General features: G+C 36.0%; 1 protein-coding gene across 3 annotated transcripts in view; it reads right to left on the bottom strand.

Moving 5' to 3' along the window:
- CFAP20DC (CFAP20 domain containing) overlaps positions 1-24,589 on the bottom strand; it is a 253,473-nt gene that overhangs the window by 152,654 nt on the left and 76,230 nt on the right. For all 3 annotated transcript variants that reach the window (XM_044253283.1, XM_044253284.1, XM_044253285.1), the window contains exon 5: positions 15,104-15,218. In XM_044253283.1, coding sequence (XP_044109218.1) covers positions 15,104-15,218 — 115 coding nt within the window. The remainder of the gene's footprint in view (positions 1-15,103; positions 15,219-24,589) is intronic.

The following is a 24,589-nucleotide window of genomic DNA, read 5'->3' as shown; positions in this document are numbered from 1 at the left end:
TTGATTTTGATGGGAGTTCTCTGTGCTTCCTGGATCTGGACATCTGTTTCCTTCCCCAGATTAGGGAGGTTTTTGGATATTATTTCTTCAAATAAATGTTCTGCTCCCCTTTCTCTCTTTTCTTCTCCTGGGAATCCTATGATACAAATGTGATTACATTTGATGGAGTCACTGAGTTCCCAAAGTCTGTTCTAGTTTTGAGGAATTATTTTTTCTCTCTCTTGTTCAGCTTTATTACTTTCCATTACTCTGTCTTCTACATCACTAATTCATTCCTCTGCTTCTTCCATCCTGTTATGCATTTTATTAAGCGTGTTTCTCATTTTGTTTACTGAATCCTTTATCTCTGCTATGTTATTCCTCATCTCTGTGTTAAGGATCTTATTCATATCTTCCATTCTTTTCTCAAGTCCAGTGACTATCCTTATGATCATCGTTTAAAATTCTCTATCAGGGACACCTGGGTGGCTCAGTGGGTTAGGCCTCTGCCTTTGGCTCAGGTCATGATCTCAGGGTCCTGGGATCGAGTCTCGCATCGGGTTCTCTGCTCAGTGGGGAGCCTGCTTCCTCCTCTCTCTCTCTGCCTGCCTCTCTGTCTACTTGTGATCTCTCTCTGTCAAATAAATAAATTAAATAAATAAAAAATAAAATTTTCTATCAGACATGTTATTTATCTGTTTTGCTTAGATCTCTGGCTTTGGCCTTGTCCTGTTCTTTAATTTGTGATACATTTCTGCCTCTTTTTTATGTTTGTTTCTGTATATATTAATAAAGTCTGCTCTATTTTCTACTCTTGAAAGTAGTGACTTTATGAAGAAGTAGTCCTGGGGTAACCTGCAGGGACATGTCCCCTGTTCACCAGAACCTGGCATTTCAGGAGACCATCTTTTGTGTGATGATTATACCTATTGTTGTGTCTGAGTCTCTTTTCCCTTCAGTGCATTTGTCTGCCTGACTCTCTGCACTGACTCTGTTGTGGGCTGTGCTTGCTCTCTGTGGTGTTAGTGGGACCAAGGCAGGCCAGCTCTGAGCGGGTGTGCCTGCCACAAGACTTGGAAGAAGGGGTAGCAGTATTAGCAAAATTTGCATTGGGCCACTCCAAAATGCTGTGGTGGTTGGGGGCTGCATGAGGTTGGGCATGGTGAGCAAACATGGCCCAGCACATGAGGGTGCTGGGGGCATGTGGTTGGTACTGTTCAGTGGCTAGGGCTGGCGGGGTGACTAGGCATGGTGTTCAGTGGCAGCTGTGCACCTGGTGGTGGGTGGGGTGCACTATAGTGCCCGGGGATGCCCGGCAGGGCGCAGCACAGCAGATGTGTGCAGCACACTGTGGTGGCCATGCACCCAGTGGCTGGTCAGGGCACATGTTTGGCTTTAACAGAATTTGTCCTGAGTTCAGGGCCAAAGCCAGCAGACTTGGAGTGTGCTAGTCCTTAAGAAAACTTATTGGCACGGCATACTTGCCAGTGGATCAGGCAGCAAGTGTCTGTGTAGCATCACCTCTCGAAGGTGGCTCTGTGTTTATGCTGGGAGGTAGGGGAGGAAAATGGCACCTGCCAGCTCCCTTGCTTTTGGAGAAGTCCCCCAGTATGCTCTGAAATCGGGATGAAGAGATCTATCTCCTGTTTGTCCTTATGGTTGTGCAAGCTGCTATTTTTTGGTTGTCCCTCCATGCAGACTGCTGTCTCTTTAAGGGTAGCAACCCAGCTATCACTCATCCTCCCAGCTTGCCTAATGCTGGGTCAGTTGACTTTTATTTTTTTTTAATTAATTTTTTTTTTAAATTTCTTTTCAGCGTAACAGTATTCATTGTTTTTGCACCACACCCAGTGCTCCATGCAATATGTGCCCTCCCCAATACCCACCACCTTGTTCCCCCAACCTCCCACCCCCTTGCATCTTCAAAACCCTCAGGTTGTTTTTCAGGGACTTTTAAAGCTCTAGGTTCCAAGAATCACTGGTTTTATAAACTCATGGAATTCGGTCCCTCTGTTTTTTAGTTTGTTTGTTTTTAAGTAAATTCTACACGCAATGTGGGGCTCAAATTCAGAACCCCGAGATCAAGAGTTGTATGCTCTATACCAAGTGAGCCAGCTAGGTGTCCTAGCCCCTCTGATTTTTAAAGCCAAATGTTATGGGGATTAGTCTCCCCCTATGAGCTCCCTAGGGTGAGGGCCCATTTCTCTGCCTTGCTTTCTCCACATACAGTTCCCTCTCTCCTGCAGGCAGCCTTCCTCTCTGCCTTTCTGACCTTCGTAAACTTTCAGCTGCAGCTTCATCTCTGTATTTAGTTGTGGAGTTTGTTCTTCCCTTCTTTAGACTACATTCTTGTTTGTTGACTTGGATGTGGATGATATCTAGTTGAAAACCTGGGATGGGGGCTACCTGGGTGGCTCAGGTGATTGAGCATCTGCCTTCACTTCAGGTCATTATCTCTGGGTCCCGGAATCAAGCCCCCTGTCAGGATCACAGCTCAGTGGGGAGTCTGATTCTCCCTCTCCCTTTACCCCTCTCCCTACTTGGGTGCACACACACACACTCTCTCTCTCTCTGTCTCCAATGAATAAATAGAATCCTTAGGGGAAAAAAAACAAACCAAAAACGTGGGATGGGGTGACCTCAGGGTCCTCCTGCTCTGCCATCTTCCCAAGTTCCCCCTCAAGCAAAATTCTCAATCTTTCATTTTATAATCACTCAACTAGCCCCATAAATGTGTGGTAACTGATAACTTTGGTGAATTCACTTCTTACAAGTGCAGATGGGAGTATTTCCTGAGAAAGATGGGAATAACTTTCAAAAATCTCCCTTGGCTAGAGGAAATGAAATTATTTTTTTGTTTAGTTGGTATTTATAAAGGTTCCACTTTTCATAGGCTTCAACAAATAACTCATTATTCATATAAATGCTGTGTCATACTTTTCTGAAGTTTCAGAAAAGAGTATGAACTGTCTACTCTCAACATGTGGATTAACTGAATTAATTGATTTTTATAAAATATTATTTTCATTACTCTTGGTGATCAATCACTCTTCAAATCCTTTTTTTTTGAGTTTTCTTGATCTCTGATCACTTTATACCTACATGTAATTCTAGTCTAGCAGAAAAGAACTCTTGATTTAAAATATTCCTAATTATGGGTTTGAGAATTATGTATCAGGAAAATAGCAAACTGACAGAAAAAAGACAGTATTGCTTAGTTTGTTGCTTGGATTAATAAGAGAGTTTATACCATAACAGACTCTTAATCTCAGGAAACAAATTAAGGGTTGCTGGGAGGTGGTGGGGGAGGTATAGGGTGTCTGGGTATGTGATATGGTGCGTGCTGTGAATTGTGTAGGACTGATGAATCACAGACCTGTACCCCTGAAGCAAGTGATACACTATATGTCAAATAAATAAATAAAAAGAGAAGAGAGTTCCAGCATGAAATTCTGCATAAAGGAACTGGCAGGCAAAGGGTAAAAGAATGATGCAAAGCATGAATTTCTAGTATTTACTGACTAACATTTTGGCCATATGGCTTTAGTTTTAATTTTAATTATTTTTAAAGAGTTTTATAGATTTGAGAGTAAGAGAGGGGTAGAGAGAGAGAGCGAGTGAGAGAGAGCACACTTGCATGCATGTGCATGGGGAAGGGGTGGGGAGGGGCAGAGAGAGAGGGAGAAGCAGACTCCTCACTGAGCAGGAAGCCTGACATGGGGCTCCATCCCAGGACCTGGAGATCATGACCTGAGCCCGAGGCAGCTGCTTAACTGACTGAACCACCCAGGGGCCCCCATATGGCTTTATTATACTGGTAAAAGGCCAGTAGACTGTGTGAACACACACACACACACACACACACACACAGACCACTCAGATGCATGCAATAACAAGTTCTTGGTCGTCTAGCACTTTTTGATTTTCCTTGCCATTACTGCAGGAAAGATTTGAAGATAATTGGATTCATTTTGCCAGTACAGAAAGAGCCTGAGTCATGGACAGTGCACAGCTCTAGCTAGCGTTTTCTAGAGGAAATCACTTTCCTTTCTAAGAGGAAATCACAAACAAGAAACCACAATTTCATAACCCAGCAATCGTAAAGCACATCTCTTCTCACAATTTTAGAACCTCATTCTGTTTCTGTCCTCCTAAAATGATAAGAATGGGGTTTTTAAATGTTTATTCTTGTGTCTTTTATAATAATTTTTCACATGTTATCTTGAATATCTCAGGAGAAAATCTCTTACAAAAATTGCTTACAATGACCTTATTCATCTCAATCACCATCATCTTGTTTATTAAACGGTGTAAGCAGAGATCGAAATAGTAATTTTATATCCACATGGTCAGGAGAAGCAATTACCTATTACTACTGTATTAAAAAACAATTTCCTCAGGAAAAGCAAATCATGACAAGTCCCGAGACGTAGGGAGGGGAGTTTAGGAGAGGTTGGGGCTGTCAGGGCTGTAGCTCCTGGTTGAACCACAGAAAGGCAAGTTCCTTATATAGTATCTTTATGATACCTATTTAGCAAATGACCTCCACCTCCCATTCCTACCAGCATGAGTGAGCAGTCTCTTCTTAAAATAGCAGCCAATCTTTCTCTTGCTAATTCTCAAGTCACCTTTCACTGTGCCCTCTGAAATCCGTACACTGAGAAGTACTTACTACTCTGTATTTTTCTAAGGGTCCTACATACCTTACTTAATTGAAACCAGGCTTTTCTGAGATATTACTTCCCCTTCAACTCAAGTTAAAGCTCACTAAGGAAGTTTCATATGTGTTTCTACAGCCTCCAATTTTGAGGCCATGTGGTTAGGTGGCACTGGGAGCGGGCTCACACTTCTAACTGGGAATCCTATCTTCTTTGAAGCTGGAGGAATTGCTTCCACTCTTAGCTTTGCTGATCTTCAAATCACTTCCTGGTCACTCCTGCTTCTGCAGACACACCTTCGTCAGCCTATCAACACATTCCTGAAAACCTGTGGGTCCAGATTCACCTTACCTTCCAACACTGTCCAGTACCCTGAGTCCCTTAACCTTCTTTCCTTCAAAAGCCTCCTCCGCTTTACACAGTAACCCACTCACATGACTACTTCCTGACATTTAACTTCCTTTCTTTGAAACACTTAACTTTTAAGATTTGGAATAAGAAATTATTTTCTATTATCTAATTATAATATTCTATTCTTTAGCCTGTCTGGAAATCCCTTCCAGTTAAACTCTACTGGCAACTCCTTTGAAATACATTCCTCCTAAGGATGCAAGAGTGTGGGCTCTGCATCCCATCCGCCTGAATTTGCATTCCAGCTCCAGCATCTACTAGTTGGGTAATTTCGCAGTTACTTAACCTCTCTGTGCTTCGCTTTCCTCATTTGTAAAATGGTGGTAATAATACATGTTTCAGAGTTGTTAGGATTAAATGTTTAAAAACATGGAAGCACTTATAATAGTGCCTAAAATATATGTGCTTAATATATGTTAACCACACCATCTTTTTTGACTTCATACCACAAAATACACAGACTTTAAGGATACAATTTGATGATTTTGACCATTTCATTCACCAGCATACCATAGCTCATCAAGTTATATGGCATTTCAATCACCCCAGAAAGATCTTTTGTGCTGTTTCCCAATCTCAGACTTATCCCTCTCAAGGGCAACCACTAATTTCTTTCACCTTAGTTTGTCTGTTCTATTAGTTTATATAAATGGGGTCACAGTAAGTGGCTTCTTTCACTTGGCATTAATACTTGAGGTTCATCAATGTTGTTGCATGGATCAGTAATCCATTCTTGTTTTGTTGAGTAGTAACTCACTCTGTGAATATACCACAATTTAATGGTTCAGTCTTCTGTTGTGAGGCATATAAGTTTATTTCAAGTTTTTGGCTTTTATAAATAAAGCTGTTGTGAAATTCCCAGCTGAGTTTTTTTTTTTTTTATATGTACTTACATTTTCATGGATAGACACCAAGAAGCGGAGCTTTTGTATCAATGGGTAGACATTTAACTTCATCATAAACTTCCAAAGGTGTTTCCAAAGTGGTTATGGTGGAAATTCTCCATGTATGTTAGAAATGTATGATAACTGCTTTATATAGAACCAACATGTTGTATTTCCTGTCTATTTTTGCTATTATAGTGGGTGAAGTAGTAGCAACTGTGTTTTTCATTTGAATTCCCCTGATAGTATGGAGCTCTTCACATGCTTGTTTGTATAACTTTGTGAAGTACTCGTTCAATTGTTTTTGCCTTAAAAAAGTTCTTTTTTTAATTATACAGTTGGAGAATATGTTCTGGATAGAAACTTTTTGTCACATATATATTATGAATATTTTCTCTGTGGGTTGCTTATTCATTTTCTTAAAACTGTCTTTATGAGCAGTTTTAATTTTTTTAAAAGATTTTATTTATTTGAGAAAGAGAGAGCAAGTGAGCATGATTGGCGGGGAAGGGCAAAAGAAGAGGGAGAAGACGACTCCCTGCTAAGCAACAACGGGGAGCCCAACACAGGGCTTGATCCCAAGACTTGGGATCACGACCTGAGTCGAAGGCAGAAGCTTAACGGACTAAGCCACCCAGGCGCCCAGAGCAGTTTTAAATTTTGGTGAAGCCCATTTTGTCAACTTATTCTTTATTAGGGTTAATGTTTTCTGGGTCTTAAGAAATATCTAATAGTTATTTATATTTTTAGCATTTATATTTGGATCTATGATTCATCTTAATTTTTGTGAATGATGTGAAATATGGGTTGAGGTTCATTTTTTTTCTCCCATATGGATGCTCAGAGAAGTTCTGGGTCTGAAAAAAGATGTTCCTATCTCTATTGAATTGCTCTGGTGATTTGGTTGAAGATCAACTGACTATACATGCATGTGTCTATTTGTAAACTTTTTACTGGTATCTTTGCCAAGAACACATTGCCCTAATTACTGTAGCTTTATAACATGTTGTGAAATCATGAAGTATAATTTTTATATTTTGAAAATTGCGTTGTATTCTGTCTTTTGAGTTCCCATATATATCTTAGAATTTGTTTATAGATTTTGCAAAAAATATTTTTTAAAAAAGCCTGTTGGGATTCTGAGTGGGATTGGACTGAATATACTATATTTGGATCCAAAACCAACATGTCTCCATTTATTTAGGTCTTCTTCAATTTCCCTCAGCAATGTTTTATAGCCTGCAGTGTAAAGGTTTAGCATATGTTTTATTAAATTTATTCCTGAGTATTATGTACTTTTGACGCAACTTAAATACTTTTAAAATTAAAAATTAAAACTGTAATTGTTTAATCACCATACTGTATACCTGAAACTAATACAACACTATATGTTGACTATACTGGAATTAAAATAAAAAACTTAATACAAGTATTTAAATTAAAAAAATTTTAAAACTTCAATTGTTTATTGCTATAAACAATTTATATAGAAATATATAGAAATATAGTTGACTTTGGTTATTGATGTTATACTCTGTGACCCTACAAAACTCACTTAATCTAGAAGGTTTTGTTTGGTTTTAGCAGATTCCTTACAATTGTCTTAGATGATTATGTTGTCTGCATAGAGAGAAACTTTTCCTTCTTTTTTTCTAATCTATATGTGTTTTATTTCTCTTTATTATCTTACTGCACTTACTGGGACCTCCAATATAATGCTTAATAGAAGTAGAGTGGATATCCTTGCCTTGTTCCCTATCTTAGTGGATAAGTAGTCAGTATTTCACCACTAAGTATGATTTAGTTGTAGGTTTTTGTTTTTTAAATAGAACTCCTTTATTAGATTAAGAAAGGTTCTTTCTTTTCCTACTTTGATGTAAGCTTTAACCATGAATGACTAATGAACTTTTGTTAAATGATTTTTCTATGTTTACTGAGATTACCTTATGATTTTTTCCCCTATTATTCCATTAATGTGAAAGATTACAGTGACTGTTTTTCAAATATAAGACTAACCTTAAATTCCTGGAATAAACACATAGTCACGGTGTTAAGGATTCATGTGTTTATGTTCATGATTATTACTGATTTATAGTTCTTTTTTGGGAATTATAATATCTTAGCTTGCTTTGTTATCAACATTATGCTGACCTCATTTTATTCAATGATTTGGGAAAAGTTCCTTCTTAATTATCTGAAAGACAGTGTCTAAAATTGGTATTTTTTTTTCTTTAAATGTTTGATAGAATTATATGTAAAGCCTGGATGTGAATTTTCTGGACCTATATTTTATTTGCAGGAATGTTTTACATTACAAATTCAATTTCTAAAAATAGATATATGGCTATTTTAACTTTTAATTTCTGTTAGTATCAGTTTTAGTAATTTGTGTCTTTAGCAGAAGTTTCCCACTTCATCTAAATTGTCAAACTTACCGGCAAAATATTGTTCATAGTATTCCCTTATTTTCCCTTTTCCCCATTTTCACTCTTGATTTTAGTAATGTGTGTGTTCTTCTTTTCTTGATTAAAGTAGCTAAAGCTTATCACCTGCTAAATCTTTTCAAAGAACAAACTTTGCTTTTATTGATTTTCTCCACTGTCCAGTTTTTATTTCATTTATATATTCTCTTGATTATTTCTTTCTCCACATTTTACATGATTCAGATGCATCCCACAAATTTTGGTATGCTTTATTTTCATTACCATTTGAAATTAGTTAAAATAACAGTTAGAAATGTTTTCTAGGGGCACCTGGGTGGCTCAGTGGGCTAAAGCCTCTGCCTTCAGCTCAGGTCATGATCCCAGGGTCCTGGGATCGAGCCCCGCATCGGGCTCTCTGCTCAGCAGGGAGCCTGCTTCCTCCCTCTCTCTGCCTGTTTCTCTGCCTACTTGTGATCTCTGTCAAATAAATAAATAAAATCTTTAAAAAAAAAAAAAAAGAAATGTTTTCTAATATCTCCCGTAATTTTTTTTTTTTTACTTACAAGTTACTTGGAAGTATGCCGCTTTATTTCTAACTACTTAGGGACTGTCCAATTATATTTTGTTATTAATTCCTAATTTAATTCCCTTGTATTCACAGAACATACTCGGTATGATTTCAGTCTTTTTTAAGTTTATTGAGATTAATAAAGCCTAACATATCATACACCTTGGGTAAACCAGAGTGCACCTGAATGTAGTATGTATTAGGCAGTTGTAAGATGGTATGTTCTAAAAATGTCAAACAGGTCTGGTTGATTGATAGCATTTTTCAAGTTTACTGATTTTCTCTCAATATCTAAGAGGGAAGTGTTGAAATCTTCATATAAAATTGTGAATTTATGTTTCTCTCTTTGGTTCTGTGAGTTTTTGCTTCATGCATTTCCAAGCACTATTACTAGGTGTGTATATATTTGGGTTTGTTATATCCTCTACATGATGATTAAACTCCCTCATCATTATGAAATGTGCCTCTGTACATAATATTCCTTTTCCTGAAGTCTACTTTGATATCAATATAGCCACTCCAGCTTTCTTATGGTTAGTGCCTGTATAGTATAACCTTTTTCCTTTTTTATTTTTTCATCTGTGTCTTTAGATTTAATATGCATCTCTTAAAAAACCATATACAATTGTGTCTTGATTTTAATTGATCTAATAATCTCTTTTAGTTGGAGAGTTTAGCCCATTTCTACTTAATGAAATTATTCCTATGAGTTTAAGACTATCATCTTGCTGTTTGTTTTCAATTTGTCTCATCTCTTCTTTGTTTAGTTCTTTCCTATATTCTTTTGGATTGAATATCTTTTTAGTGTCCCATTAATCTCATCAATTGGCTGATTACTTATACTCTTTTATTTTCTCAATCACTGTATTAGTCTGGAATAGAAATCATTAACTTATCACAATCTAACTTTGAGTAATATTAGAATATCTCATGTGTAAGAATGTTAAAAAAGCATACTGATATTTTTACCATTCTTTGTGTTACTGTCATATAATTTACTTCTATACTGTTAGTATTTTTGCTTTCAACAAATACTTTTAAAGAAATTATGATATGAACAAAGAATCTTTTAGATTCATCTATGTACTTTTTAAAGATTTATTTATTTATTTGAGAGAGAGAGAGAGAGAGCAAATGGGAGAAGGGACAGAAGGCGAGGGAGAGAGAAAGAGAGAAGCAGACTCCCTGCTTGATGAGGTGCTTGATATCACGACCTTGAGATCACAACACTGAGATTACGACCTGAGCCAAAATCAAGAGGTGGACACTCAAGCCACTAAGCCACCCAGGCACCCCCAGATTCATCTACATATTTATCACTACTGGTACTCTTCTCTCATTTAGATCCACATTTTCATCTGGTACATATGTTTTTCAGTCTGAAGAATTTCCTTCGATATTTTTTCTAGTGCAAGTTGCTAGCAATGAATTCTCTAGCACTTTTTAGTTTCAGTGTTTTTATTTTGCTCCAATTTTTGACGAATAGTTTCACTAGATACAGAATTCTAGGTTGACAGGTTAAAAATTATTATTATTTTTTTTTACCCTAGCATCATTCAATTGTCTTCTTTATTTCATTGCTTCTGAGGGGGAAGCTTGTGATATATTTTATCAATGTTCTCTAGTGAATAATGTCATTTTTTCTTCTGCCTACTTTTTAAGATTTTCTCTTTATCATTGATTTTCAGCAATTTAGTTATGACATATCATGGCATGATTTTGCAGTGTTTTTTGTTTTTTAAGTTACGATATACCATTGTATGGGTTGGTACTGTTTTTGAGAGATCTCCAGCCCTTAATTTGTTGAGCTTATTGGATCTGTGATTGCATTTTTCAAATTTTGAAAAATTTCAGCCATCATTTCTATAAATTTTCTCATGCTCAATCTCTCTGTTCTCCTGTTACTACGTCAATTACACACATATTAGATTGGTTGATATTGTTTCTCAAGCCATTCAGATTGTACTCATCTTTTGTTTGAGGTCCCTCCTGTACTGTCCTTTGAATAGTTTCTACATTCCTGGGTCAATTTTGCTGATATCTCCAGTATTAAAGTTGGTGTCAAGTCCATCCAGTGAATCTCAGTGCCATTTTCTCTGTTTTTGTTTTTGTTTTTTAATTTACTTTACTCTTTAAGTATCTTTAATATCTGTCTTCCTCTTCTACTTCTTTGCTACTACACTAATGCAGGCTTATATGTCTCACCTAGATGTCTGTGCATTGCCTCTTAATTGGTCTCTTCCTCTAGCTCTCCATTCTGATATCATACTTATTTTCTAGAATGCAGATCATATTGTGAAATTTCTCCATGTTAAAAATTGCTTTAAAAATTTCTAATGGACTAAAATTCATATTTCTCAACATGACTTTCAAAGCCTTCATGGTTTTGTCTAGCCTTCTTTTCTAGCAGTGTAATTCCATGCATTTGAATCAGTTAATGGATCAACTGTGACATAAATTTTCATACTATTGTTTGTGTGTATTTATAATTTAGCATAAATACCTCCACTGTAATAATCCCCAACTTGGCTAGGCAAGTTTGATCATTTCCTTTACCAGCATCTGGTTCCTAAGACTAGTCTGGTGTTTACCAGAGACCATTATCATTAATTGTTTATGTGTTTGCCTCCTCTGCCATATTATATTCACCTGTGGATTCCTATCATTTGTCACAGACCTTGGCCTATAGTAGGAGCTCAATAAATATTTGCCAACTGAAATGAATTTTAAGTTCAGAAGTTTATTGTGACACTATATTCCTAGTAAACATGGATTTATGTCAAGAGAAAATAGTAAAATAATAACAGTATCAACTAACGTTAATCAAGCACTTATAAAAGCTTGGCACTATTAACTCTTAAAATCCTAACAACTCCTCCAGGAAGCAGGTTCTCTTATTTTCTCCACCTAACTGATGAGAAAATGAAGCAGAAAGAGATTAACTGACTCGGCTAAGGGCCCAGATAGGAAGTGACGACTAGAATTTGAACCACTACAAGCTAGCTCTAGAGGCCACACTTCAACTCTAACAATATCCTCCTGTCTGTTCATGTGATTTAAAAATGGGGTAATCATCTGTTTTCCAGAACAAACTTATTTTTATGTGGTTGTTCCCACCTCACATAAGTATTCAGGGACTTCAGAGGAAGACAGGGAACTACTTTTCTTTCCCTAAATTTCTTAAACATCTATATTAGACTGACAGGTGAGTAGAGAGAGAAAAACAAATATTTTTAAATGATATTCTCATGGAGGAGATGAAAACATTTGCAAACCTTCAAATAAGTACCAGAAGCATTCTAGGTTGGAATGGTGTCATTAAGGGACATTTTCTAGCATATTAAATATATATCTAAATGACCTTGGTCTGAATAAACCTGTTTCCTCCACTCCCTTCTCATTCATTAACACTCAAGAAATTAAATACTAATAAAAATCAAAAATTTCTAAATCACTGACTTTACTGGGAAAATGATCTTTGAGGGGAAATTTTAAAAACATTATGCCACACTTTCAGTTTTAATAAAAGCTATAACATATTCCATCAAAGTCATGGTCAAGAAAGCACAACTACTAAAGAGTAATTTTATCCATTTAAATGACAAACACTGGGTATATGAGTGGTAAAGGATACTAAAAGATTTTGGCATTGTAATTTATCATACCACTTCATTATATCTCCAATGAATGATTCATTCTCAATGATATTTCATACCTGAACTTCCTATTCAAATACAATTAAATTTACTCTACATTAATATATACTTTGGTAGCAAGACATTGATGTTCATCTGATACTATCACCAACTAATTAAAATTATATTGAAGAAGAAGTAAGATTGATTTCAGTGAGTCTTGACTAAGTGGCTACCTCCATTGTTTAATCTGATGGTTATTAAATTTTCAAATTGTTCTTGCCATTGAAAACCTCAGTTAAAACTATAAATTGTTGTAATTTAAATATTAAAGTGAATTCTTCAAAATTAAGAAACACAAAAAATAAATTTTTTTAATTGAAAAGTTGAACATTTAATGGTAACTGGAATAGTAAATGGCCTACACATAAATATTCATATTGGTGTGGTCTAAGAATATTTGTTGCCTTTGGCTATGTAAAGGTTTTAGCTAAAGAACCAAGGCAAAGTGGACCATTTGGCAATTATCCTCTAAACTGGGGTTACAAACTCCATCTCTAGAGGGCCTAGGCAGATAACTTAAATGAATGAAGCAGGAATCATCTGAGTGCACCTGCATTCCTTATATGAGTGGAAAAACTAAACTTTACAGCAGAGCTTAAAGCTCTGTTAAAAGCATGTGGTTGCCTCTCAGCTCCAACTGTCTGCTCACTGCACAAGAGACAATATTGATAACTTCTGATTTATAAATGTTAGCTGAAAACTTTAAAAATACTGTGTTCAAGGTTTACCCCCAAACTATCTATAGTTCCTAAAAAGTAGAACTGAAGAAAGTTTTGGCAAAAGAGTAGAGAACTAGAGCAACACCACAGCAGCATCAAGGAGGGCCCTAGGGATGGCATTTTGAATGGGTGGAGTGTTCTCCCTTACCTTGCTTCTCTCCATAGAAAATTCCCCTAAAATGGCTCAGCTTTCATTTGATAAGGGCTCAATGGGAATAGACTAGATTAACAGTGGAAATGAAAGACCCTTTGTTACTGTAGCATCTCTTCGGTTGGGAGGAAACTGAGGGGAAAGGAGTACAAGTTTTAGATTTGAATTTCTTAATATCTGCTTGAACAGTACAGAATATTTCTGGAATCATCAAGTGCATTTAGAGAGGTCCATGACAAACTCATTTGTTTTATTTCCCACATCAGGAGGCACAGTAAGAATTGCCTATTTGTTCAACAAGTATTTATTGAGCACTTATCATGTGCCATGTTCTTAATGGGACTAGGGATAAAAGTCACATAAAACATGCTTGTAGTCTAAAGGTGGGGAGATAGACAAGCAAACATGATTCAAGCACAGGGTGAAGAAGTGTTACAAGGATTATGAAGTAGTGAATAGCAATGGTGAACTGTAACCTAAATAGCTATTCCACAGAGGGGAAATTATGGAGGCATTGCTGGAAGACGTAGCAACAAAGAGCAAATCGGAGCTATAATCCTTACCTAGGGCTGAGACTGAGCAAGGCATTGTTCTAAAAGTCAGTATGTTTATTTACTTGCATTAATCTTCCAACAACTTTAATAGAAAGTATATCTCATATTATCTGCATTTTATAGATGAAGAGGATGAATACAGGAACTGGTACAGGGTCACATAACTAGTAAGTGTCAGAATTCAGATACCATGCTCTTAAGCCCTATATATAGATTAGAACATATTACAAGTAGGTATGACTTGGTGATTTTACTGGAATGGGGTCAGTATAGAAAAAAATACCTTTATTTGCTTCTTGCTTAGGACTGTCTCAAATGTATATAAGCAATTCTTTCTAAATTCGGCCACACTCAGAAAAAAAAATTCTAGATATGTTATGACTGTTTTGCCTTTTGAAATTTAGCATAAGCTCAAGTTACCTAAAATAATGACCTGTTTGCTTTCTTCACACCAGGATTTAAAACTACATATAACTATTCTCCATTGAGTCATCTGACTAGAGGGTGGAAAGTTGAGGTAGATGAGTTACAGAACTGTCCCACAGGACCTATTACACTTTTAAATTTATTTTTATTTTCTTAGTTTAAGTAGTACATTTCTTAAGCCATAAGATACCTGGGGCCACTGGCACATAGTCATCTGACTCATTTATTATATAGGAAATATAGGTCAGTCAAGTTCACTTTCTATCTCACCAAGGTTTGCAAAGAAAGGTAATATTTTATTTTCAAATACTGTATTCCTACAAAGGTCATTACATGACAAGCATACTACTATTTGTGTGTCGATGATATCCATGTATAGAATGATCAGTTCAGATTTTAACAAATATTTAGAACTTCAATTAGTTAACTGGCAAAGGTGACTGAACTCACAAAAGCAAGGTAATGACAGATTTTTTTAAGCTCTCTCATGGGAGAGAAAGGAAGAGTATGAATTTTATTCATTTTTTTATGACCATGGTACTTAAAAAAGTACTTTATAAACAGAGTAGGCCCATAGTTAATATTTTCTGAAATGAATTTAATATTTTAAGCAGCATTCATGTGGCACTTACAATTTTGCGCTTGATCATGAAGAGTGGGATTTTTGCATGAAGAGGAGTTGAGGACAGTTCCTTATGGACCGTTGATAAATACAATCTTCTTTTAATGTTCCCTAGATCAGTAATTCTGAAAAAAGAAAGAAGAGAGTAAGATTCCCATTAATATAATAACTACTACTTTGAATAATCATCAAAATGATATAATTTATCATATAGGCCCTTTGCAATAGGGAGATCAAACAAAGAATTTAAGAATTGCCTTTCTTCTCTCAAGAAGTAATAAAATTTCTTTCTTAAATTCAAAGTGCTCACAAGCTTGAATGTATAAATTCACTTAATATGCTAATTTATTTCAGTACTCTACACTAGATTTCTACAGTCTTCTAGCCTACGAAAAAATTCAATTTGTATGAACTGAGAAACTGCTAGCCTTTAATAACCATGCCTGTTCCAGCCCCTTAAGCTTGTGTTATCTTGGGACATACTGTCACCTACTAAATAGGAAAACATTATGGGTTTCTTTCCCTAAAAATGCACCTGTCATTTTATATAGGCTCTTAGTCTGCTTGGAGACAGACACAAAACACTTGACTGTCGGTTTCACTTCCTAAGCACATATCTTCAAACCGGAATTATAATACACAAGTTTATTGCTCACTATTTAGGTCAAGTCACAGTGATACCAAGGACACTGAATTTGAACATCTTTAATAGATTTAGACCACAGCCATGATCATAAAGATTAGGTTTGCTTCAAATTGATAGAGGCTCATTTTTATGTTCTGCTTCCTTTAGGTCTCAGAGGTAACACAGCAGGCTTAAAATCTCTGAACCTGTCTCAGGCTGCTATATGGTAGAGTTGATGCTTATTAAAGACTGTCTTTTTAATCAGAGAATAGTGATTTCCCCCATTTTTAGAAACTATCTAGATGTACAAACTGCTAATTTTCTACAGTTAGTAATCCCTCAAGGTGACAACATTTCACTCAAATGAATTGCTACCAATATTTATTATGTAATTAACTATTTGAAAAGTCAACAAAGCTTCTTCCATACCTCTTATCTCCCCTTCCTACTTTTCTATTCTTATTTCTTCTTTCTAAAATACATATCCTATAGAAAAACTATTATTGAACAATGTTAAGATTAAGTACAGTAAAAATTAGATGAGATGATTTCAGAGTATGTCCCAGACCTAAAAATTCTACTACACCTACACAAAAAAACCCCCATAATTTCATTTAAAAAGCAATAAATCCTTTCAAACCAGAGTCAAAGGTAAGGTTAAGATGCAAAAGCATTACGTCTACCATAGTTTTATATTTAGATGTATAAGTAAATGTAGCCTGATTTTTGCCCCAAGGCAGTGTCTTCAAAGTGAGATGAGCACATGAGGTGGTGGGGTGGTACACAATCATCTGCTGAAGTACAGAAGGAAACTGTTCTATCTTTTATCCTGCCCTTTAAAAATGCTGTATTTTGTGCATATTTCATTATATTGTAGCACAGCAACATATTCCTGTTTTTGAAATAAATGAATGTACTTATGTGGTTAGTGTGCTCAAACATTTTACCAATAGGGTACAGGTTCAAATATATTTGGGAAGAATTGTCAAGTTATCAAGGTCTCTTGTGTAAGACATTCTGATTAGGGAAGAGAAGGAAAGACTACGTAGGGATTTTGGAAAGGGAAAGGGAAGAAAAACTTCCCTTGCATTATATAAAAAGTTTGGTTGTATCAACCAAAAACTGTTTTATTTGCTTTGCTTATAGAGATCAGACAATGCCATTTTTATTCAAATTGGTATGGATCAAACTCCAAATAGAGGAATGTTTTAGTAGACAACCACCTTATCAACATATAAAACGAAAGGAATGAACATTCATTCATTCATTCATTCACATGTTCAACAAATTCTCACTGATCCAGGAAATATCCTGGTAATAATACACTGGGGAACATGATGGTGAAAAAAGCAAGATAAAAAAGGAGAAAGAGACAAAATAAATGCAAACTATCTAAAGTGCAATGAAGATAACAAATAAAAGACTGAACTAGAAAAAAAAAACAAAACCCTACTTTGGACAATAAAGCCAGCAGAGTTAGGTAGGATCTATCTGGTAGGTAGAAAAAGAAAATGAAGTAGAAAGGGTAGTAGACAAGAGACAAATCATGCATGGTCTTTAGCCAAGGTAAGGGGTTTTATAAATTTATTGTTTATAAAAGGAAGCTATTAGAGAGCCAACATTCTACCTTGCATGATGAATGGATATTTTAAAAAAACAAATATAGTCTCTTTTATTTCTTTATTGGGGTAAAATATGCATAACTGTAACATGGATTTTAGAGTACAATCTCATGTGCTTTGATAAATGTATACACTGATTTGATCACCACTCCAAACAAAGTATTGAACATTTCCATCACCTTAGAAAGTACTCTTCTGGTGCCTTCTAGTCAATCCTCACTCTTTATTTCTATTATGGGTAAGTGTTGTCTGTTCCTCAACTTCTTGTAAATGAAATGGTGTAGCATACACTCTTTTTTTTTTTTTTAAGTGAAATAGGTTATGTCTTTTATTATTATTTTTTTTCCCAATTTATTTATTTTCAGAAAAACAGTATTCATTATTTTTTAACCACACCCAGTGCTCCATGCAAGCTGTGCCCTCTATAATACCCACCACCTGGTACCCCAACCTCCCACCCCCCCGCCACTTCAAACCCCTCAGACTGTTTTTCAGAGTCCATAGTCTCTCATGGTTCACCTCTCCTTCCAATTTACCCAAATTCCCTACTCCTCTCTAACGCCCCTTGTCCTCCATGCTATTGGTTATGCTCCACAAATGAGTGAAACCATATGATAATTGACTCTCTCTGCTTGACTGATTTCACTCAGCATAATCTCTTCCAGTCCCGTCCATGTTGCTACAAAAGTTGGATATTCGTCGCATACACTCTTTTGTGACTGGCTTCTTTCACTTAACATGACATTTTTGAGATTCATCCATGTTGTAGCACACACCAATAGTACCCTTCTTTAACTGCTGAGTCATACATGGCTATACATTTATCTATCCATTCTGTTATTGATGGGCATTTGTTTCCAGTATTGGTTTCTCATAAATAAAACCTGTCTGAATATGCTCATAGAGTCTTCTTGTGGACAGGTATTTCATTCTCTTGATAACTAGGAATGGGATTACTGGGTAATTGGGGGATATATAGTTATAACTTGATAGAAATAATTCTCCAAAGTGGTTGCAATGATGCCACATTCTCACCAACTTTTGGTATTATTGGACTTTAAGTTTTGTTTTGTTTTGGGGAGAGAGAGAGAGAGAGGAGGGAGGAGGGGCAGGAAGAGAGAGAATCCCAAGCTGACTCTGCACTGTATGGAGTCCTATTCAGGGCTTGATCTCATGACTCCAAGATCATGACCTGAGCTGAAACTGAGTTGGATGCTGAACTGACAGCCACTCAGGCACCCTGGTACTATCAGACTCCAATGTTATCCAATTCTAGTTGGTATGAATTGGTATCATTGTGATTTTATTTGCATTTGTTTTATGACTAATGACACTGGCCCTTTTACACGTATTTACTGGTATGCCTTGTGAAATGTCCATTAAGTCATTTGTTCAATTTTTATTGGGCTGTTTTCTTATTATAATTCTAAGAGTTCTTTATATATTTTAGATACACATCTTTTGTCAGATATATGCATTGTGATTATGTTCTTCCCTATTATCACAATGATATCTTTTGTTAACCTTTTATTTGGAAATAATTTCTCACAGAAAGGTATCAAGAATAGCACACAGTGGGGCACCTGGGTGGCTCAGTGTGTTAAACCCTCTGCCTTTGGCTCAGGTCATGATTCTGGGGTCCTGGGATCAAGCCCTGCGTCCGGCTCTCTGCTCAGCAAGGAGCCTGCTTCCCTTCCTCTCTCTCTGCCTGCCTCTCTGCCTACTTGTAATCTCTGTCTAATAAATAAATAAAATCTAAAAAAAAATAGTGCACAGAGACTCATATACACTTGTCTAAATTAGCTTAATGATACCTTTTGATTAGCAGAAGTTTTTAATTTCATGAAGTCCAGTTTATCAACATTTATACTAGTATTTTCTATGTCCTAAAAAATTTCTGCCTAGCCCAAAGCTGCAAAGAAGGTACTTTCCAACATTTTTTTCTGGATCTTCATAGTTTTAGGTTTTACATTCTATGATCTGTCCAAGATTAATTTCAGTATTGTGTGAGGAAGTGGGTGTGGTTCTTTCTGTATGTTTATTCAGTTGTCCCAGCACTATTTGTTAAAGATTCTCCTTTCCAAACTGAAATGCTGTGATATTTTGTTGAAAACCAGTTGAATATATATGCATAAGTATGGATCTATTTCTGGGCTTTCCACTGATCCATTTGTTTCATTTATCCATTCATCTACCAATGTCACACTGCCTCAGTCATTGTGGGTTTGTATTAGGTTTTGAAACTAGTCAAAGAAACTATTCAACTTGGTTTTGTTCAGGTTTGTTTGGCCCTTGTTTTCCACAGATTTTAGGACCACTTATCGTTCTCTGTAAAAATGTTCCGAGTTTTGGATTGTGTTGAATCTACAGATCAATTTGGGGAGCACAATATTGAGTCATCCAATTCACTTACATATATAGCTTCTGCACTTATTTAGGCCTTGTTTAATTTCTTTCACAATGTTTTATAGATTTCATTTTAGAAATCTTGCACATCTTTTATTAAATGTATTCCTAAATATTTTGGTTTTTGACATGACTGAAAATGAATTTTAAAAAATTCACCAGGGATGCCTGGGTGGCTCAGTTGGTTAAGCGGCTGCCTTCGGCTCAGGTCATGATCCCAGCATCCTGGGATCGAGTCCCACATCGGGCTCCTTGCTTGGCGGGGAGCCTGCTTCTCCCTCTGCCTGCCACTCTGTCTGCCTGTGCTTGCTCTCACTTCACTCTCTATTAAAAAAAAAAAAAAAAAAAAAAGTCAATCAATCAATCACCAGCCAGGGCGCCTGGGTGGCTCAGTGGGTTAAGCCGCTGCCTTCGGCCTAGGTCATGATCTCAGGGTCCTGGGATCAAGGCCCGCATCGGGTTCCCTGCTCAGCGGGGAGCTTGCTTCCCTCCCTCCCTCTCTGCCTGCCTCTCTGTCTACTTGTGATCTCTCTCTGTCAAATAAATAAATAAAATCTTAAAAAAAAAATCACCAGCCAAATGCTACTAGTATATAGAAATTCCAGTGATTTTTGTATGTAATTATTTCTGTGAACTTGTTTAATTCAAATATTAGTTTTAGGAGTTGTAGATTCCAGAGGATTTTATATATAAACAACCAAGGATTTTATATATAAACAAGCATGTCTTCAGTGAATAAAGACTTTTACTTCTGCTCTTCTCAATCTTTATAACTGTTATTTCTTTTTCTTGTATTACCACACTGAATAGAACCTCCAGCATATACTAAACTGAAGTGATGAGCACAGAAAACTCTGCTATGTTCACTATGTTTCTATTAAATGTGATGTTAGATGTAAGTTTCCTTTATCAGATTTAATATATTCTTTTCTATTTCTAATTTTTAAAGTTTTTTCTTTTTTTTTTTTTAGTCATGTAAGGGTGTGGAATTTTGTCAATGTCTTTTTTCTGCAACAATTCAGATTCTATTGTTCCTTTATTCTGTCCCTATTTTGAATTATACAAATTGATTTTCAAATGTGAAATCAACCTGGTACTCTTGGTATAAATTTCAATTATGCTAGCATTTTGTTGAAGATTCTTACATCTATGTTCATGAGAGACACTGGTTTGTAATTTTCTCATAATATCTATGTCAGGTTTTGATAACAGAGTTAAGCTAATTCTACAAAGTGATTTGGGAAGTGTTTCTTCCTCCTATATTGCCAGAAAATTTGTTTAAAATGGTGCTAGTTTAAATGTTAATAGAATTAATCTACGTCTGAAGTTTTCTTATGGGAAGATTTTGGCTATACATTCAATTTAATAGATTAGTAGGTTATTCAGATTTCTAATTTTTGTTGTTTTAGTTTTGATAAAGTGACTTTACTGCCATAAAGTTGTTCATATTATTCCCTTTATTATCTTTTAAAAAATTTTTTTTTATAAACATATAATGTATTATTAGCCCCAGGGGTACAGGTCTGTGAATTGCCAGGTTTACACACTTCATAGCACTCACCATAGCACATACCCTCCCCAATGTCCATAACCCCACCACTCTCCAGACCCCTCTCCCTCCCTTTATTATCATTTTAACATCAGTAGCACCTATAGTCATATTCCTTCTCTTATTCCTGACATTAGAAACTTGTGATTTCTCTCTTTTTATTAATCAATCTGCTTTGGTTTATTAAGCTTATCTTTTTAAAGAAACAACGCTTGGCTGCATAAAATTTCTCTATTCTTTGTTTTCAATTTTATTGATTCCTGGTTCTATTTTTATTTCTTTTCTTCTACTTACTTGGGTTTAATTTGTTATTTTTTCCCCCAGCTTCTTAGGATGGACATGTTAGATAATTAATTTTAAGCTTTTTTTCCCCCCTCATACAAATATTTAAAGCTTATAAGCTTTCCTTCCACTCAGCATTATGTTAACTGTCTCCCACAAATTCTGGTATATTGTATTATAATTTTCATTCGGTTTGAAATATTTCCTAATTTCCCGTATGATTTCTTCTTTGAATCTTGTGCTACTTAGATGTGTGCTATTTAATTTCCAAACAGTACAGTCTTTTCTATATATTGCATTACCTTTGATTTTTAATTTCATTCCACTGTGGTCAGAGAATATACTTTATAAAGTTTTTTTTCTAAAAAAAAAAAAAGGTAATAAGACATTGTATGATTCAGCATATGACTGAATGGTCTACATGAACTTTAAAAAGTTAAGAACTGCTTTCCCTAAGTCTACTCCATACTGATCTATCCTCTATTTCTCTTTAGGGCACTCTTTCATATTTCTGGGCAGTTCTGGCACCTAGATCACAATTTTCTTCTGCCACCGTTCTGGGTAACTTTATCTACCTAGAGAGCAAAATTTAATTTAAAACAAAACCTATTTCACTATGATAACTAACACATCTATTCTAACTTTAAGGTCTCCTATTTAAATTTTCTTCCTAATTTCATTAATTCATTTTATCAGCATTCAGTCAATGCCTCAGTAGCACAACACATTATATTAGAGGGGGTAAAAATAACCATTCTTTTTTTTTTTTTAAGATTTTATTTATTTATTTGTCAGAGAGAGAGGGAGAGAGAGCGAGCACAGGCAGACAGAGTGGCAGGCAGAGGCAGAGGGAGAAGCAGGCTCCCTGCCGAGCAAGGAGCTCGATGTGGGACTTGATCCCAGGACGCTGGGATCATGACCTGAGCTGAAGGCAGTTGCTTAACCAACTGAGCCACCCAGGCATCCCAAAAATAACCATTCTTAAGTAGCAGTTTTTAGCACATTTCATAGACATTATCTTACTAAGTCTCACAAAAATCTTTCACTTAAGGCAGTATATTCATTCTCCATTTTGTAGATAGGGAAACTAGACTCCAGAAATTTAGGAAGCTACTAGTCTATGTAAATACAGCTAGTGGTAACGGAGTGTTAAAACTTATCTCTTCAAAATCCACTGTCATTTCAATGATATGACAGTATGGTCATTACCATTACAGGCTGAATTTCTTCCATTCGTTTATGCTGAATGGCCACTATTTGCTCCATGCTGTGCCAGCACTGACAAGAATGCCTTGATGTCCATCTTCAGAGAACCACAGCTAAACACTTCCAAAACAATACTTGCTCATCTGATGAAAACCATTACCCCTTCTCTTCTCCCCTTCTCACTCTTTTAAATACCATTTCCCACTCAATTCTGGATTCCAGTCTGGATCCAATTACCCAATAGGTCACAAACATGTGTCTTACAACCATGACCCATGTAAAGCCTCCTGAAAGGATGATGCAAAGCTAGCAAGATGAATGTACTCAGCTAGAATGTGGTAATTGATCTAAAGGAAAAAAAAATCTATCAAGCATCAGAATTTTTTTACTTGATCAGAACGAGTGATTTATGCTTCAGTGCTTGATGTATGCATTCCCCCAAAGGAAAGGTAGCAATATTTTTATTAAATATTAATTACTTATTTAACATTTTCTATATGCCAACACTGTATTAAGTATTCTGTATGCATTATCTGACTTAATGCTCCCACAAATCTTACAAGATGCCTACTATTATTACCTCTACTTAACAGATGAGGAAACTAAAGCTTTAGTTCCCAAAGTTACACATCTAGCAGAATCCAGATTTAAACTCAGATCTAAATGATCCTAATACCTACATTCTTAACTACATGCTGACTTTCTTTTGGGCAGATAGTGCCTAAAAACACATCCACAGTAGAATAATCTTTGCTCCTGGGAACACAATATTTAATATCTTGTAGATAAGACTCCTATCCTTTACTGTGTTTGGATGGACAGAGCCTATGTTTGTCTTCGTGTGTGTGCCCATGTATACACATGTTCTGTTGACAAAGTCTTCCTTAAAAATTTGTAAACAACAGCAACAACAACAATAACCACCTTCTATGATCCAGGAACTCTGATCTTACAATTAAAAGCTCATAGGCTAATCTTGCTTTCTTTATTTCTATGTTCTTGTAGATTACTTCACTGTCCCACCAGAGGTCTCATACACGTACTCTCAGTGCTCTCAGTTATTAGTGAGGACCTCTGTGAATCACTGATTGTTTCCTGTTTTGAACATTTGGGCTTCACTGTTCCAATTAGCTGTCAGATCCTATCATAGTCATCTTTCTAGTAGTTTCATGTCTATTTTTTCTTTGGTTTTCTGTAGCCACAATTCTCAGTCATTTGTTGCTTTCAATATACTAGTCTCTCTGCCTCCATACTTTTGTCTCTTAGTCCATTCATGTGGACCAGCCATGGGGACTGAATGTCACACCCCTTGGCTCTAATTTCTTTGGCATCCTATAATCTAAGGAATAAAGCCTTAGATTATAGGACCTCCAAAATCTGACCTTTAGTCACTACTCCATTATCATTTTTCACCACATTCCTCAATGTACTCTCTGCTCATGTCAGATTTCATATAATAAGGAGTTCAAGACTGAAACCAGGGGGTTGCAGAGAAACCAGGTGAGAACATCAGCAAGGAGTGAAATTGCAGAATAAAGCCAGGGTTAGTTTTGAGGAGTCTTAAATATGAGATATCAAGAAGAGCTTGATGGGGCAGATATCAAGGCTATACTTAATAAACAGAAGAAGATGGAAAATGGAAGAGAAACATCTAAATCCCTACCATTTGCCAGAACCTCCACTCAATTTCACCAATGTTATCTCATTTATTCTTTACAACAATTCTTCTGAGATAGAAATTAATAATCCTATGTAGTGATTATTACCAATATAGTGAGAGGTTTAGAGACATTAAGCCATTTGTTC

The sequence above is a fragment of the Neovison vison genome, chromosome 6 (genome assembly GCF_020171115.1).
Source record: "Neovison vison isolate M4711 chromosome 6, ASM_NN_V1, whole genome shotgun sequence".
Lineage (NCBI taxonomy): Eukaryota > Metazoa > Chordata > Mammalia > Carnivora > Mustelidae > Neogale > Neogale vison.
The sequence above is the reverse complement of the archived record's forward strand: the minus strand, read 5'-3'. Positions and strand labels throughout refer to the sequence as shown.